The sequence below is a fragment of the Sceloporus undulatus genome, chromosome 2 (genome assembly GCF_019175285.1).
Source record: "Sceloporus undulatus isolate JIND9_A2432 ecotype Alabama chromosome 2, SceUnd_v1.1, whole genome shotgun sequence".
NCBI classification, from domain to species: domain Eukaryota; kingdom Metazoa; phylum Chordata; class Lepidosauria; order Squamata; family Phrynosomatidae; genus Sceloporus; species Sceloporus undulatus.
In genome coordinates this window covers 91,169,310-91,188,350 of record NC_056523.1, presented here as the reverse complement: position 1 = coordinate 91,188,350, position 19,041 = coordinate 91,169,310, and the positions used below count along the sequence as shown (strand labels likewise).

At 42.4% G+C, this 19,041-nt stretch overlaps 1 protein-coding gene across 1 annotated transcript; it reads right to left on the bottom strand.

Annotated features, from left to right (window-relative positions):
- Positions 1–8,730: 8,730 nt before the first annotated feature.
- Positions 8,731–14,173, bottom strand: RPS14 (ribosomal protein S14). Its single transcript, XM_042455142.1, has 5 exons — positions 14,017–14,173; positions 12,650–12,800; positions 11,537–11,698; positions 10,012–10,088; positions 8,731–8,839 (listed from the first exon to the last, which is right to left on the bottom strand). Exons 2-5 carry the CDS (start codon positions 12,796–12,798, stop codon positions 8,772–8,774), a joined length of 456 nt encoding a protein of 151 aa, XP_042311076.1. The 5' UTR covers positions 12,799–12,800; positions 14,017–14,173; the 3' UTR covers positions 8,731–8,771.
- Between the last annotated feature and the right edge of the window lie 4,868 nt (positions 14,174–19,041).

The window sequence follows — 19,041 nt, the reverse complement described above, 5'->3', positions numbered from 1 at the left end:
AATATTATTATTATCATTACAATAAAACAGGGTCTAGTAAACAATAGTATTTTACAGCACAGTGAAAAAGAACTGAAATATAGTTTTAATTTAATAATTCGAATTATCTACCCCTCAAAAATCCTCACTCAAAACAATGGGGTGGGAATCATGCAACTCTGGATGTTGGACCATAAAAAATCTCATGATTCCCACCTTTGTATTCAAATCATCTGAAAGCAATATATCAGAAATGAGAATCTTTTGCTAACAATTTTTTTATTAAAATACAACATTCCAAACAGATGAGCAAATAAAAACACAACAACTAAACACAATTGGAATGCCTTGCTCCAATATTCAGCAAGACTGCCAGTGTCATTGTTTCAGAATAAATATGGAATTAATATTCATTAACATGTTTCTTACAGGTAGTAGAGCAAGAGATCAATGAATTTGTACCTGCACATCCTAACACAAATTTCAGTGAAAGACTAACTCCTAGAAAGCTAACATGTAGAGTGTAGGGAAGAGAGATTTGAGAATTAGGCATCTTCCTAGACTGTGGTAAGATATATAGAATAACAACAGTGTGAAAACATTCCAGAGGGAGAAACACATTAGTGTCTGCTGTCAGATTTTCAGGCTTCCATAGCCTACTTTATCAGTTGTGCACTTCATTTGGCACATACATGTGAATGGGTACATGCAGAAAAACTGTGTATAAGAAAGGGCAAAAAACCCCACAAGAATTAGATACTGAGTCAGTTGCAAGCAAGGTGAAAACACGCTGTATGTTCAACTTGTTTTTCTCAATTCATTGCCATCTGGGAATGAGCCACATTCACCTGGACTGTCTTTCTTAACCTTTTTGCCTGATCTTGTTTGCCCTTGGATTCTGCATTAGTTATAGAACACTACTCTCTCACACGTTGCTCGTTGTATCTTAATAGCCATATGGACAGAGCAATATGTTGAGACCCCATACAGATACAAAGTCCAGATTAATTTTTATAAAGTAATCTTAAAAGAGTGATCATTTTTTAATGGTATGCTAGTACTCTGAAATGAACTAGGCTACACTAGGTAATCGGCTCACCAAGTCAGACAGAGCCATACACTTCAAGCACAACAAAGCTATACTATATTGAGTCACACCATTGGTTGTCTAGCCCAGTGCTGACTATCTATTTGCTTAGTGGTTCCCAACTTTTGGCTCTCCATTTGTTTTGGACTTCAGATCTCAGAAGCCCCAGCCAACTTGTCCAACAGTCAGGAGTTATGGGGATTCACGTTCAACACATCTGGAGGATAAAAGGTTGAGAACTACTGTATTAGCTCTTCATGATATGCAATCTAAACAAGTTCTTGTAGCATCTTCTATTTAGCCCACTGACTGGCACAGAGAAAGGTATCTGGTAATGAAAACACAGGGCCTTCCTCATTCCTGTAGAAGAGATTTCTTCAGTGTAGCATTACAACTCCCACCATCTTTAGCCTGAATGATCTTGGACATATTGCTATGGGTGGTGGTTGCTATGGTCCACCTGTAGGGCACTAGCTTGGGAAAGGGTAGGCTGCTTTGTGGAATTCCCTTCTCTGCTAACAGTTTTCCATGTCCACTAAAAGTAATTTTTTGGATCTAGGAATTATCCTTTGTATTCTGGACACTGGAAGCATCTAGGAGCCACCTTGCAGACTTCAGCTTACCTGCATACTCCCCCATTCACCACCCTCCCTTTTAATTAGATACAAACTCTTAATTAGATATCAAACGCAGTGTGCAAACAAGAATCAAGGAGCAAGAGAGGCACTTTTTTTTCTGGTCAGCAGAAAATCAACAGTAGCAGAACATGCCACAAACCCATCCTGGCATAAAATACTGTTTGAAAAACACTTAAATTCTGGACAATGCCAACCACTACCATGTCAGGATGCACAGGGAAGCCATTGAAATCCCCAAACATTCGGATAAAATTCAACGAAAGAAAAAATCCTTAAAGTGAACTCAGGTGGGTTACACACCGCCATTAAAGTACGCGCGGAGCGCGTACTAGGGTTAGGGAGGTGCGGTGCTTCCGCACCTCCCTAACCCTAATATGCGCTCTGCGCGTAAAAAATGACAGCAGCCGTTCCAGACAGCCGCCGCCATGAGGACGTCACGGCTGCGCCTAGTACATGACGTACTCGCTCCACGCCAGGGCGCCTAGTGCGCCCTCAGCGCGGACCAGGAAAGAGCTCCATTTCGGAGCTCCTTCCTGGTTTGCGGCGCCGCTTTGCGTCACTGGGCGCAGCCTTCAGACGGCTGCGCCCAGCGAAGCAAGGGAGAAAGGGGCCAAGCAGCCCCTTTTTCCTCCTCCCCGCCGCCGCGGGGTGTCCTTGGGGCTTGAAGCCCCAAGGACACCCCTTTTCAGGCTGCGGGGAAGCGGCGGGTCAGGGCCTCAGCGGCTGCCGTTCTAGCAACTGAAGCCCCGATACACCAGGGAAAGGGGCGGGTGCAGCCCGCCCCAAATGGGCGGTCTGTAACCCGCCAAAATCTGGCTACCAGTCCTGAAGAATAGCAAAATAAGGACTCAGCAAATGCAAATGGGAAACCAGAGTCAGGGGCTTTCCCAGCAGATAATAATCACCAGTTAGCAGACACTAATCCTCTTTTGCATTAGCCTCTCAGCCTGAGGCCTGCCATCAGCACCAGAACAATACACATACAAATCACTCCTGCATTCCCAGGCTCACACAGTATATACATACCCAACTCCTTTCCTGGCAAACATTCTCTGAAGATGCCAGCCACAGATGCTGGTGAAACGTCAGGAAGAAACTCTTCTAGATGAACATGGCCACATAGTCCGAAAAACTCATAAAAATCTATAGATACGAACTTCTTTGCCCTTGCCCTGTCCGCCTAGACTTTAAAAACAACTCACCTGTCTCTTTCTGGAATAACTGCTACAATCTGCCAGGAGCATGAAAGGAGAAGCCTTTTAAATTAACATGCCCTGAAGTATCATATACTGTAATTCAGTGGACAAGCAGTCCTCTCAAATTTCTATAAACACTGCCAATCTGGGTCTGTTATTCCAACTGGAATTAGGGATTTAAGGAAAAAGCAGCTTTCTAGGGATAGGTAACCCAAGATGAACCTTGCAGTCTGTCCCACCTTGTGCAAGGTCTGGAGAATTGTCATTTTTCAGACTCCCCAAATTAGACAAAAGGGCACCCCCAGGTAGAGATTTTTATTTTAAAAAATAATTAAAAAGCTCTAAAATCATGTTGTTGGTTGTTGTGTGCCTTCAAGTTGTTTCCAAATCATGCTGATCCTAAGGCAAACCTATCATGGGGTTTTCTTGCCATGTTTCTTCAGAGGGGGTTTGCCTTCGCCATTCTCTGAGGCTGAGAGTGACTTGCCCAAGGTATCCAGTGGGTTTACATGGCTGAGCCAAGATGTGAACCCTGGTCTCCAAAGTCATAGTCCAACACTCAGGCAACTATGCCATGCTGGATCTCATTCTAATATCAGGAAAATACACAGGTCTTCCTAAAATGTAATAGCAATTGCAAAAGCCAAAAAGTGAAGTCAATCCCAACCATTTTTTTCTTGTTCTTTTCTTTTGACAATGCTCTTAAATGGGCTACTTTGATGCAAATGAGATGTTAATAGCTCCTTTAAAAGAACCCACAGGAAGGGTTTTTCGTCTAAAAACTGCTGTTGTACTTTCTGTACAGCATCACCTGCCCACTCTCAAAATGTTGTCAGAAGTGCAGCTTCAGGCTCTGACAAAGAATTTTCTGCTTAGTAACTTCAAACTTCAGGAAGTGGCTAATTTTTCATTGGCTGGAACACAGCCACCATTTCACTGCTTCTCACATTTCAGATTCCTGCTGCCAACAGAGCAATTTTTTTTCATCCAGGTTTAAAGTGTTGCTACTTGGAAAAACCACAAGAAAATGAGGAATGTACCATTTAATGCAAGATGTCTTTTTCACAGAATGACTCATGAAAGGAAAGTACAAGGGGATCGTGAAAATGGAAGATATTTCAAGACCAAGCTAGATAATGTCACATCCAGAGATCAGAAGGATATACCTAGAAACTGCTTTTTTTCTTGGCCTATTTCTTTTTCTATGGCTATTCTTGTCAAACCTAGGAATTTATCAAATGGGAGGAATTTCTCTTAAATTCGAATTAAAAGAAAGTGGGGCCAGAACGTATTCACTTAAAGTCACTAGTTTTGTGCAATTACGTGAATACGCATTGCATTCAGACTGGCTCCCCATTGCCCAAAAACAGCATGCCATTGCCCGAATTTGCGTGTGGCAGTCTATCACGCAATAACGTGAAATCACATGATTGCGTTCGGACTGACTTCCCATTGCCCGAATTTGTGTGTAGTGGGTTATCACACAATAACATTAAACTCCATGATTGCGTTCAGATTGCCATCGGATTATACTTCCAATTGCCCTTCTCTGATAATCTCCCGAGTATAAAAGCAGACCTGTGCTATCCTCAAGCTGCCATTATACATCTCTCTCTCTCTCTCTGTGTGTGCATATATATGTATGTGTATGTCTGTATTAAATTTAGAATCATAGAATCAGAGTTGGAAGAGACTCCAGTCCAAACCCAAATTTTTCAAGAAAAAAATTATATGCATGTATATGAATGTGTGTGTTGTGTGCTTTAGTCATTTCCGACTTATAGTGACTCTAAGGCGAACCTTGGCAAGATTTGTTCAAAGGAGCTTTGCCATTACTTTCCTCTGAGGCTGAGAGAGTGTGATTTGTCCAATGTCACCCAGTGGGTTTCATGGCCAAGCTAGGAATCGAACCCTGGTCTCCCAGAATTGTAATCCAACACTCAAACCACTATGCCACACTGGCTCTCATGTACATGTATATATACATCTCCCACCAAACTTCAGGGAGGTCCTATTTATAGGCAATTCAAATTAGCCTACTATAAGACAAGCCCTCCCTTCATCCACCATCTTGAGGGAGAGAGGCAGGCTAGCTCCAACAGGGCTAGCCTGAAGATAGAGTGACCTCCCTGCATAAGTTCCTTTGGCCTGCAAGGGAGTGAACAGGCTGGCCCAGCTCCACCAGGGCTAGCCTGAAGAAGCAGAGCCCTCCCTGCAGTCCATCTGCCTTGGTCCAGGCCTCAGAGGGAGAGAAGAACCACTGGAACTCATCCCCTTTCCCTCAACCATTCCCTTCTCCTTCTGTGTTGTGTCTTTTAGATTGTAAGCCTGAGGACAGAGAACCGTCTTATTAAAAATCATAACTGTAAGCCGCTCTGATAGTCATTAGGGCTGAAGAGCAGGGTATAAATGCCATAATAAATAAATAAATAAATATACCTTGTGATACAACAAACAAACAAACAAAAGCTTTTCCAAGAAAAAATTGCTAGCATTCCCAATAGCAGAGCTCATAATGTAAAACAAAAGTGAGTAAAGACTAAAAAGCAGTCCAAAATATCCATGCAACCACATTGTACAGACTAATTGGTTTGAGGAACTAATGTGGGATAGTGGTTTGAGTGTTGGACTAGGAGGACTGTGAGGCCAGAGTTCGAATTCCTGTTCTGCCACGGATACCCAGTGGGTGGCCTTGGGCCTGAATCTTAGAGGAAGACAAGGGCAAACCATCTCTTATTGTTATACAGAGACCGGTTTAATTTGATAAATATATATACATCCCTTTCCCTCCCCCTTCCCGCTATCACCTTTTATTGTAACTGTCTTAAACTGTTTTAAAGATTTTAAAAAACCTTCTCTGAACAAATCTTGTTAAAAACCTGCGGTAGTTTGTCTTAGCATCTCCATAAATCAGAAACAACTTGAAGGCACGCCAACAACAGTAACCCTGATTTCAGGCCCTATTCATTTGTTGAGCAAAAGCTTTGTTAGCAAAGGGATCTTTCAGCACCTTTGAGACTAACTGAAGGATGGAAGTTGGTAGCATGGGCTTTTGTAGACTTGAGCCTACTTCCTCAGATGCATTTGGTGGAGCAGAAAGTCCAAGGCCAGACCATAGCAATGTCTGTGTAAGAATGTCCATAGGAATACAAAATTTTGAGGTCATGGAGATGAGATGACAAGTTGGATAACAAGGCAAGGATGCTGCCTAAAGCCAAGGTTAGTAAATAGCCATATGAATGAGTATTGGGATGTAGTGTGGAAGGCAAAGCTCAGAAAAGTACAGTTTGCAAAAACTGTCCTGCCATCTGGGTGGTGGTTTTTGGAAGTTATAATCCAAAAAAGTTGCTTTTCTGCGTTAACAGCAGACATTGAAGAAGGATCCAGAGGTTAATTTGGCATGTCACAGTTAGAGAGGAAGAACACTTATTGTTGTGTTGTTGTTAACCACAACATCCTGATTCATGGTGACCCTGTGGATGAGACACCTCCAAGACCCCGCTATCCTCCACTGCTCTACTTAGATCCTGCACATTCATACCCATGACCTGCTTAATGGAGTTCACCCATCTACTATGCAGTCCTCCTTTCTTTCTACATCCCCCCTCCCTTTCCTAGCATTACTGTCTTTGTCAATTAGTCATGACTTCTCATGATGTGGGAAAAGTACAACAGCCTCAATTAGATCCACAGCTACAAGTCTACATACAGACCACCAAACACAGTGTGCAAACAAGAATCAAGGAACACGAGACATTGCAGACTGGGCCAGCCAGAAAAATATGCAGTAGGAGAACATGCCACAAACCATCCTGGGCATAAAATACAGTTTGAAAACACTGAAATTCTGGACCATGCCAACAACTACCAGGTCAGGATGCACAGGAAAGCCATTGAAATCCACAAACCCCTGGACAATTTCAACAGGAAAGAGGAAACCCTTAAACAAGGTTTGGCTACCAGTCCTGAAAAATAGCAAGATAAAGACTCAACAAATGCAAACGAGAAATCTCCCAGCAATGAGCACTAATCAAGCAGACATCCTCTTTCGCAGACCCTCCCACCCTGAGGCCTGCCATTAGCAACAGAACAATGCACATGCAAATCACTCCTGCCTTCCCAGGTCACACAATATATATATCCAAGTCCTTTCCAGGCAAGCATTCTCTGAAGATGCCAGCCAGAAATACTGGTGAAACGTCAGGAAGAAAGTCTTCTAGAACATGGCCATAGCCCGAAAAACCCACAAAAAACTATGGATGCCAGCCATGAAAGCCTTCGACTTCACATCTCTCTATACAGTTCAGAGATTTATTTATTTTTTACTATTTTTGAAGAACCAAAAATGGACTTCCCAGGCACTTTGGGGATTCTTTTTTAGGTACTCCATGTCTCCCACTCTTCCTGGAAAGTCCCAGAGTATCTAGATGGCTCCTTGATCTGCTGCAATTGTTCACCTTTCCTTCAGTACCATATATTAATACCGAGTGGTATATAAAAAACAAATGTTACTCGCTACTTTGAATTGCTGCTTTAATATGCAGATGACATTGTCCAAACTTGCATTAAAATTGTAACTGAGTGGATACTTACCCAAGGACCTAAAAATCTTTGCCAAGGATTGTATCTTAATGGAAGTAAAATGTCAACAGCATTTTCTTTACTTGTGCAATCAATCGTCTCAGTATTGTTATGCTTTCAGCTGTAACTTGAAACACATTCTAAGGACACCTTTAAAACTACGATATGGTTCGGATCCAGGACATCTCAGTGGTCACCTGCTCCAACAAAATCCTACCCAAATGGCAACTAGAGAAGCAGCTCTCTGTGATGGCACACTATCTGTAGAAATTCCTTACTAGAAATATCTAGTTAGAACCAAGACATAAGTTTGTTGCCAGGTTGCACTCCTCATTTCCTCGTGCTTTTAATGAACACAGGATGGCTTTGCTACCACTGTCCTTTTTAAATTTTGTGTCCATTTTATATATAGTTATATTGTTGACATATTAATCATTGCTTTTTAATTTAATGCTGGAGAGTCCCTTGTGCATCTCTGGTTAAAATTTTTTAAAAGGCAGTAAATTGTGTCTTAGCAAGGACAACATTAGCTAGGGAGTGAAAAATGGTTAAGTAAAAGATTAAGGTGCATTTAGAAAGTCAATTAAAAGGGGGGAAACAGGACAACTGCTTTGGATAGGAATCTTTCTGGTACATAATTTAAATATATTTATATAGTATTTTAAAGAAAATCTATCCCAATTTGTGTCTGCCTTGGAGGACACTACTAGAGTGCATGTCACCTTTTGTTGGGCATACAATTTATTTCTTCCACTGATGGTACTTGGAAAAAGGCTTCATCTGAAAGGTTTGTGTGGTAAATATAAACATGGCAAACATCTTGAATTTTGCTTAGAAGCAAAGAAAGATGACAGTACCAGAGCTGGACACCCATCTGCTATATTCTGAAGGACTCTCCATAAGACAGCCAGGAAACAGGAATCTAATATGTATATGCAGAACCTATGTTTTCTATCTATACCTTTAGCTATCTCTTCAAAAACTGCATTCCAGAAGATATTGTCCTCTGTTTGTAAAATATGTTTTTATCTTGAGCTTAGTAGTACAGACCGGCTTCATAGAAAAAATAATTTAAAGTAAAAAAAGATTAAACAAAAATGCCAGTGGGAGCTAATAACACAGAGAAAAGCTCCCTACAGAGAGAATGCTTTTCAAGTAAGTAATTACTGGGAAAGGCAACTCAAGGATATATTTCATAGGACACCAGCAGTGACTCAGCTTATATAGGAGAACAAATGAGAACAGAACATTTATTGGAAATCTTTAATGATGAAAATTAATAGCCACTGTTTACAGACGACGACCACGGCGACCGCCCTTTCTACGGGTGCTGTCTGAAGGAATGGGGGTGACATCCTCTGTGGAAATAAGCATTTCAAATTCAGAAATCAGTTTCTCTCATGTACAAGCCACCCAAATAGGCTACAAGCCTAAGATGTCAGTGGAATATTTTACAATACGAAATATAGTATTTTAATGCAAATAGGTATTCTTCAAAACATTAAAAAAACATTTTAGCAATAGCATTTACATTTCTATACTGCTTATCAGTGAACTCAGCACTCTCTAAGCGGTTTACAGCCTGTAAGCCAATTGACCCCAACAAGCTGCATACTCATTTTACCAACCTATGACAGGATGGAAGGCTGAGTCTACCTTGGAGCCCCTGGTGTTGTGGCTGCAGGACTGGCATTTAACCACTGCACCACCAGGGATAAAAAATTTGAATGAAGGTTCATGAGGCATTACAATATACTTCCCATTTACAGCCTCTTAAATTCTAGATGTGAAAATCCAATGTCAGATAGGATTGCAGACGTTTCAGGACTTTCAGTGCACATCAGCATAATAACTTTTGATCCTCCCAATGTTTTAGACTCCAATTCCCAGAACCCCCAGCCAACATAACCAGTAGCATTAGATTTTGGATGTTTAGTCCAAAATATCTAAAGAAATAGTAGTCCCTCCCTCTCTTACACATAGTACCCTTACAAACATCCCACAAAAGAAATCTTGCAGGACAGCATTGTTACAGCAAACCTACACATACAATCTGGAATTCAACAATAGTAGGTCCATTAACTCAATTGCTGAATTGTGAGTAAATCCAGTTGATTCAATAGTTTTACTCTAGACTGGAATCACAATAGGATTTAGGCCACTGTTTGACAAGGTAGGAATAACAGTACAGTGGTACCTCGGGATACGAATTACCCAGCTTACGAATTTTTCGGGATACGAATAAATCCCATAGGGATTTATTGTTTCGGGTTACGAACGTTTTTTCGGGTTACGAAAAAACGCCGGCGCTGTTTTAAATGGAGCCGCGGCAGAGCCGCGGCTTTTTTTCCCATTAGCGCCTATGGCAATTCGGGTTACGAAGGTTTTCGGGTTACGAAATTAGCCGCGGAACGAATTAATTTCGTAACCCGAGGGAGCACTGTACATTACTAAAGATAAGCATCTATCAGACATATATCCTTGAAAGATATCTACCCCAGAGAACATGGGTTCTTCTCAGACAACTCACCAATACGCCCAATCTTCATGCCAGATCGAGCCAGAGCTCTGAGGGCTGACTGGGCTCCAGGTCCAGGAGTCTTTGTTCTGAAAAGAATAAAATTAAAATAAGAGCATGAACCAGACAAGCTAGCCTTGTATTTGTGGCACTTGTGCATATAACTCAACATGATTCAATAAGAATTCATCTGGGGAAAGGAAGCACAAACAAAGTCTATTCTGGGAGGACAAGGATCTTTTTTTTAATTGGTCCAAAACACACAGCAGAAATAATCCAGTCTGAGATGTCTTTAATTGCCCTGTCTCAATGCTAGGGAATTCTGGGAACTGTAGCTTTGTGAGACATTTAGCCTTCTTTGTCAGAGCTCTGATGCCACAATAAACTACAATTCCCAGGATTCCCTAACACTGAGACAGGGTAATTAAAGCAGCCTCAAATTTTTTCTGCAGTGTGTTTTGGACCATTGCTCCAGACCAGACAGGGGGAGGGAAGAGCTGGGGGAATAGCCCAAGTTAAAGCTTTTTAGCTGGCTATTGTTAGCACTTCCCTTGATCCGATCCTGTAGAGCAGTGGTCCCCAAACTGTGCTCTTTAAAAGATTTTGAACTTCATCTCCCAGAATCCCAGATTAATGGACATGACCGAGGCTTCTGGGATCTGAAGTCCAAAATCTCTTAAAAGGCACAGTTTGGGGACCACTGCTGTAGTCTCTCTTCTTATGAAAGCTGTCTGGTTCCCAAGTAACTTCAGAAATATGTCCTTGTTGGATCAAAAGGTGAGAGTATTTTGTACTGACCACCTGCTTACTAGAAATGCAAACTAGCATGACTATTTATCAAAATAGTTCTTGTGAACAGTGCAACTATCTTTACTACATCTAGCTCCAAACCTGTAGATGGCAGAAACTCTGCATTCAGTCAACTAAAATACAGTGTGCCCTTCCTTTACATGGGGAATCCATTCCCCCACTCGCTTAAGGGAAATAGCGCATTGAAAACAATGGAGCTCATACCCACTGCATGGTGCGCACACCACTGCCTCTTCTGGCACGTGGCTTTCAATGTATGGGTGCACCATATATGCAACTGCTGCTAAACAATACAAATGAACAAAACTAGTAGCCACTATACTGGCTTCTTACCACTAGTAGGGGCAGTAATTTTCACCAAAGTATACTTACAAAACCACAACATGGACTATCTAAAGGTACAAATTAGAAAGGAAAGGAACTAAATATTCACCAAAGAATACAGGTAAATGTTTACATTCAGTGGCAAATGGACTTTCTCTTAGCCCCTACAGACACATTCTCAATTTTGACACAGCAGTCTTTCCCCGTCTAGTGACTCCAGCTGTGCTGTACTACAACCACCTCCATACCATAGCCAATGGTCATGTAGGATGATAAGAGTTATAATCTAACACATTCCAAGGACCTCAGATTGGTCCAAGTTATACTCCACAATGATGCCACTGAATGTTTACAAATTCAACTCCCTCTGCACAGAACTGACATACAGAGAGAAATTAAGCACCTGTTGCCTCCTGTAGCCCTCAGCTTGATGTGAAGGGCAGTGATCCCCAGCTCCTTGCACCTTTGGGCTACATCCTGGGCTGCCAACATAGCGGCATAAGGTGAAGATTCATCTCTGTCGGCCTTCACTTTCATGCCACCAGTCACTCGACAGATTGTTTCTCTGAGCAAACAAGAGGAAACAAGACATTAGTGCAGGAATCTATGCTCAGTCTCATTTTTACAGGAGAAATAAAGCATACTAACACTAGAGGAACAAAGTGTGCCCAATTTCTCAGCAAAATGGTTTCTTAACACAGAAAATGTAACTTTTAAATCTTATCACAGGCTTGCAGAAAGGACAGGGCTGTGTACCTAAACAATTTGTGATTCTAACAAACAGGATTTTCATAGGCCAAAGCCAGACTCTCTAGCCCCTATACTTAATTCAAGGTCTGGCTGTGATACCAGTGCAACATTACGTTCTGTGAGTTACAGTGCTAACACACATATGTCCAAATAGATGTGTACAGGACTGAGGCCTAGATGTTTACCAGACTATGTGGACAGCACTGTCTGACACCCCTCAAGCTAAATGCTCATCACCACTCAAGTATCTTGTTAGATGGTTGATTACTGGCATTTTTTGCAGACTCAAACAGGCAGCAAGAAGTGGAGTCTCTGTGTACAGCTGATGGATTTATCTTTGCCTTAGCAAAGGCTGCCACAGAGACAAGGAGACCAAGTAGACAAGCTCTAGCCGCTCTAGTCACAACTGTGGTGACCACATGGCCCACTTCCAAAGTGGACTGCCACAGTTTTCCTACCTGGCTATTGCCAGAAGCTGGATTATTTCCCCCCCCCTTTTTTTTTATACAGCCCAAAGGACCGGATTACAGCTAAAAGCAGCTTTATTTGGCCCATGCGTTTCAGGCCAACGTCATGAAACACTGTTGACAACACATTCACCAAAGTCCCATCCTTCTAAATAATGGTATCCATTCAACATATATTTAGCTGGAAAAAAAATATAATGTGTCATGCTGATACCGAGATATGCTTGCTTTTAGCACAACAACTCTCTACAGTTTCTATTTTAGCAAACAGCAGGCAATTTCAAACATGTGCTACTCACTTGCCAGACAGATCAGTTACATGGACAAAAGTATCATTGAAGGAAGCAAAGATGTGGCAGACTCCAAACACATTTTCTCCTTCAGCAACCTGGGGTCCCAAACTGATGACCTGCTCTTCCTTCTTTTCCTTACCCTTGCGAGGTGCCATTTCTGTATAGGAAAACAAGAAGTATTGGAGGAGACATAAGACCCTGAAGGACTTGCTCTTGGAGCAGAGCTGTTTATAATGCTGCATTAGATTAAGATTCAACACATCTCAGGCCCAATCTGCTAATGTCTTGTTTGTCCTTTGCCTTCTTCACAGCTTTTAGAAGCGATTCCTAAAATTTGTGGATGACACATCAATAAACAATGAAGACTTACCTAGTGAAAAACGAAACCTAAAGGTGTTTTGATCCTGTTTCCCTGCTCTGGTGCATCCAGAGACAGAATAGTCTGGGCCAGTATCAACTAGTAACAGCTTTCTTATACATCCAAGGGAAAACAGGCATTTACTTTGACCAGTGATTCCCAAGCTCTGGCCTTCCAGGTGTTTTGGCCTTTGGTTCCCAGAATCCTGGCCCAATTGGCCAAAGTGGCCAAGGCTTCTTGGAGCAGAAGTTCAAAACATCTCTAAGACCTGAGTTTCTAAATCACTGACTTAGACCAGGGTTTAGTGGGGTCCCAGTCTTAAAACTGTTAACAATGTTGTGTATGAAATTACCTTCATGCTCTGTGTGTCTGAATGTCATGCTGCTCAGACTCTGGTCCCACCTCCAAGATGTCTCATGACGCAGATGCTAATACAGCATCCCAAACCCCAAAACGCCTCTGGTCCCAAGCATTTCAGGTAAAGGACACAACAGGCAGGGAATATGGATACCTGGCTGCCCATGGCTTGCCAAAGAACTAAGAATACGGATCTCACTTAGGTGGCACCCGAGTTCTCAGGCAGAGAAGGCTAAACATCTGACAAAGCTACCATTTCCCAGAATTCCACAGCATTTAGCCAGGGGCAGTGTCAAGATGGACTAGCTTTGCAGCGCTGAGATGCAGCCTGAGTTTTCCCATATTGCATTCACCGCAAAGCCCTGCAAAAGGCCTAAACTAGGGTTCGCTCCAGGCGCCCATTTTGCAAGGCAAGAGGCTCCCCAGGCCTAGGGATTCTCTACAGAGAGGGAAATGGCTGCTACTGAGGCCAGGCCCCAATGCACTCTCTCCCCTCTTCGGCCCTGCACTGCCCTCAGGGCCGCCGGGGCCCCCTCATTCTCCCGGCCCCTTGAGCCTCGAGGGAAGGGGAGGCCCCCGAAAGGGCCGAGGGAGCTTGGGGCGCAAGGGCTGGGGAGGATGGCGGCGGATGGAAGGACTCCCCCCCCCCGACACTCACTTGACTCTCTTCGCAGGCGGCAGCCAACACCGGAAAGAAAGAGGCCGGCGTCAAGGGGTCACAGGTCACCTCGTCTCACCCGGAAGCAATACCTCCAGTGGGGAAAGGGGCGTTCACTTCCTCCGAAAAGGAGTCGGCAGGGCTCGGGAACCAAAAACATGACGTCACGCCTACGCTGGTGGGCGGTGGAAGAGAGAGAGGCACCGCTGGCAAGAAATGAATCAGAACGACGAAGGCGACCGAAATAAAAATAATGATAATAATAATAAAAATGGCGCCAGAGCGGTAACGTGCCCACACTAAACATGGCGGCGAACGTCCCTCAGTCAGGGTCGTGACAGGGAGCTTCAGGCGTCTGCTTTGACGTCACGGCCCCGCCCCCTCGCAGTTGCTCCGCTCCCGGGTTTTCAAAGAAGGAGTGATCGAAGTGCGCATGCGCCTTGAGACAAGGCTGGCTTGAGTCGCTGCGTGGCAAGACGGGTTGCTTTAGGGCAGAATTGGTTCTCCCTCAGTTGATACTGTTTTGAACCATGGTGATTATTATTACTATCAGCAGCATCTTTTATTTCACAGAATGATAGTGTTGGAAGAGACCCCAAGGGCCATCCAGTCCAACCCCACTCTGCCATGCAATCATCCAGCCTCTGTTTAAAGACTTCCAGGAAAGGAGACTCCACTACGCTCCGAGGAAGGAGTGTGTTCCACTGTCGAACAGCCCTAACTGTCAGGATGTTCCTCCTAATGTTCAGGTGGAATCTCTTTTCCTGGAGCTTGCATCCACTGTTCTGGGTCCTAGTCTCTGGAGCAGCAGAAAACAAGCTTGCTCCCTTCTCAATATGACATCTCTTCAAGTATTTAAATAGGGCAACCATATCACCTCTTAATCTTCTTTTCTCCAGACTAAACATCCCCAGCTCCCTAAGTCGTTCCTCATAGGGCATGGTTTCCAGACCCTTCACCATTTTGTCGCCCTCCTCTGGACAAGCTCCAGTTTCTCAATGTCCTTTTTGAATTGTGGCGCCCAGAACTGGACACAATATTCTAGGTGGGGCCTGACCAGAGCAGAATACAGTGGCACTATTACTTCTCTTGATCTAGACACTATACTTCTATTGATGCAGCCTAAAATTGCATTGGCCTTGTTAGCCGCCGCATCACACTGTTGACTCATGTTCAACTTGAGGTCTACTTGGACTCCCAGATCCCTTTCACATGTTGTCTCGTTCAGCCAGGTGTCCCCCATTTTGTTAGCTGTGGCCCAGCTTTCTAATCTATTCAGGTCATTTTGAATGTTGATCCTGTCCTCTGGAGTATTAGCTATTCCCCCTAATTTGGTGTCATCCGCAAATTTGATAAGTATGCTCCCAATTCTGTCATCCAGGTCATTGATAAAGATGTTGAATAGCACTGGGCCCAGGACAGAGCCCTGTAGGACCCTACTGGTCACTTCTCTCCAGGATGAAAAGGAGCCATTGTTGAGCACCCTTTGGGTTCAGCCGGTCAACCAATTACAGATCCATTTAACAGTTCCTTTGTCTAGCCCACATTTTACAAGCTTGTTTGCAAGAATATCATGGGGAACTTTCTCAAAGGCCTTACTGAAATCAAGATATACTATATCCACAGCATTCCCTTCATCTACCAAGCTGGTAATTTTATCAAAGAAAGAGATCAGATTTGTCTGGCATGACTTGTTTCTCTGAAACCCATGTTGACTTTTTGTGATTATGGCATTGCCTTCTAGATGTTCACAGACTCTCTGTTTAATGATCTGCTCCAAAATCTTTCCTAGTACTGATGTCAGACTAACTGGACGATAATTGTTGGGATCCTCTTTTTCCCCCTTTTTGAAGATGGGGACAACGTTTGCCCTCCGCCAGTCTGCTGGGATCTCTCCTGTTTTCCAGGAGTTTTCAAAGATTATTGCCAATGGCTCCGATATTACATTAGCCAATTCTTTTAATACCCTTGGATGGAGTTCATCTGGTCCCGGAGACTTAAATTCATTTAGATTAATAAGGTGTTCCTACTATCTCTTTACTTATTCTGTACTGAAATTCCCCTATTCTGTCCTCTGCTCCATTATCCTCAGGTTGAGCACCCTTTGCCTTTTCTGAGAAGACTGAGGCAAAGAAGGTGTTGAGTAACTCTGCCTTTTCTCTGTCTTCTGTTAGCATTTTGCCATCTTCTCCACGCAGTGGCCCTACCGTTTCCTTCTTCCTTTGCTGTGGACATACTCAAAAAAGCCCTTTTTGTTGTTCTTAACCTCTCTAGCAAGCCTGAGTTCATTCTGCACTTTACCTTTTCTGACTTTACCCCTACACATGCTCACTATTTATTTGAATTCCTCTTTGGTGATTTCCCCATTTTTCCGTTTCTTATACATGTTCTGTTTAAAACTTAGCTCAGTTGAAAGTTCCTTAGTCATCCATCCTGGTTTCTTGAGACACCTCCCGTTTTTCTTCCTCATTGGAACTGATTGAAATTGTGCCTTCAGTATCTTCCCCTTGAGAAACTCCCTTCCGTCTTGAACTCCCTTCTCTTTTAGTATTCCTGACCATGGGATCACCCCCAGACTATTTCTCTAAGTTTACTAAAATCAGTTTTCCTAAAGTCTAGAATGTGTGTCTGACTATGCCTGGCTTCTCCTTTCTCTCCAGGATGAAGAGGAGCCATCATTGAGCACCCTTTGGGTTCAGCTGGTCAACCAATTACAAATCCATGTGACAGTTGCTTTGTCTATATAGGTCCATCCGTGTACGTGGGACTTTCACAAGCAGTTACAGAATAAAACATAATTATTGCAATAATATCAAATACTAAAATACAGTACTATAATACAATAAATATATACACACAATACAGAATAAAACTAAATAGCCAGTACAGATAATCAGGTATTCTGAAGATATATAAAGCATTAATCCAAGATTCCATAATGTCGCATAAATGCGAAATAAAAATTGGTGACATAAAAACTGAAATTTTAAACATGAGTGTCATTCGAAAACACACATGCTTTCAAGTCGTTTCTGACATGGTGACCCTAAAGTGAACCTTGGCAAGATTTGTTCAGAAGGGGTTTACCTTTTTGTTTTCCTCTGACACTGAGAGAGTGTGACTTGCCCAAAGTTACACATTGTGTTTCCATGGCTGACCAGGAATGTCTCCCAGTGCCCTAGTCCAATGCTCAGACCATGACATTGTGCAAAATACAGCGAAGGGGTCTATTGGGAGTTCTTCCAGAGAAACCCTTTAGTGGGTATGTCTCCATCTTAAGGAGACCATAGCTACTCTCACTTATTTGTAAGGAATCACAACTTGCATTTGATATTTTAATCTGAGGATTCTGGCAACCCTGTTTTCTGAGTCCTGAAAATCTACTAGTTAAATGTTTCATTTGCCCATGACAAAAGGCAGTTCTGTACTTTTTACTGGGCCCCAGCTTGCAAAAACTGCTTGACAACTATTTTTCCTCTTTCCTCCTCAAAAAAGAAAAGATATAGTAAATCTCATTAGAAAAATAAATAAATTATATGATGAGGTGCTGCACCCCAGACAGGTAAGAGATAGGAACACCTAAATACTTTAAATGAATTCAGGTCTCCAAGGCCTGATGAATTTCATCCAAGAGCAGTAAACTGACTTGCAATTGTAACTTCAGAGTATCTGTCTACAATCCTTGAAAATTATTGGATAACCAATGAAGGTCCTGCAAACTATAGGTGAGCAAATGGCCTCATCTTCAAAAAGGATTGTGTCTAAAGGAGCCAATAAACTTGACAATAGTACAGAGAAAGTTAAAACCAGATAATTAAACAGTTACTCTGTGATTACAAAGCACCAGCATGGGTTTCTCAAAAACAAGTCATGCCAAACTAATCTTATCTCTTCTTTTGATCAAGTTAGAAGCTTGTTGATCAGGGATGAGCATGTTGTATATCTTGATATCTGTAATGTTTTCAGCAAGGTTTATAGTAGAGCATCCTTCACAGTGACATTCCTTGCTATGTTCTTGGATGCTATTGTTACTTTGATCTGTGGCTGGTTGACAAACAAACCTAAAGTGTGCTCACCAATGGCTCCTAGAAAGAACTGGGTTTCTGCAGAGTTCTGCCCTTGGCCTGGTTTTGGTCAACAGCAGTTTTATAAATAATTTGGATGAAGGAACAGAGGGCATACTTAACAAATTTTCAGACAACACCAAACTGCAAGGAATAGCTAATAGGTAAGAAGGCAGAATTAGGATTCAGGATGATCTTGGAAGATAGAAGAATAGGGCCAAAACTATGAAAAAGGTAGGACCCAAACTAATGGATTTAAATTATAAGAAAAAGATATCACATACTCATAGAATTGTATGTACCAGCATAGTGTAGTGATTTGAGTGTTGGACTATGCACTTGACCTTGGGCAAGTCATACTCTCTCAGCCTGAGAGGATGGCAATACAACCTCTGAAGAAACTTGTTAAGAAAACCCTATGATAGGTTAGCCTTAGGGTCGCCATAGGTCAAAAATGACTTGGAGACACACAACAACAATAACCAAAGTTTATCTAGTCCAACCTCCTGCCAATGCGGGAATCTACAGCTAATGCATCCCTGACAGCTGGCCATCAACTGGTGTTTTAAAAGTTTCAATAAAAGAAAGTTCCCCACCTTCCAAGATAGTCTGTTTTTACCATGGAAAGTTCTTAATATTCGCTGGAATCTGTTTTGTTTTTTGTTTTTGTAATTTGAACCCACTCTGCTTCAGAGCTTGTCCCATGGGACAAGAGAAGACAAGCTTGCTCTATCTTCCAAATGACTGCCCTTCTGATATGGAAAGAACTCTATCCCATCAAACCTCAGTCTTCTCAAGGGTAAACATACCCAACTTCCTCAACTGTTCTTCATAGAACTTGGTTTCTAGAGCCTTTACCACCTAAACATTTGGAAGAATTTAACAGTAAGAGATACTCAATACTGGAATGGATTATCTTTAAATGTTGGTGTCTGGTTTGTTTGTATGGGGTTTAAATAGT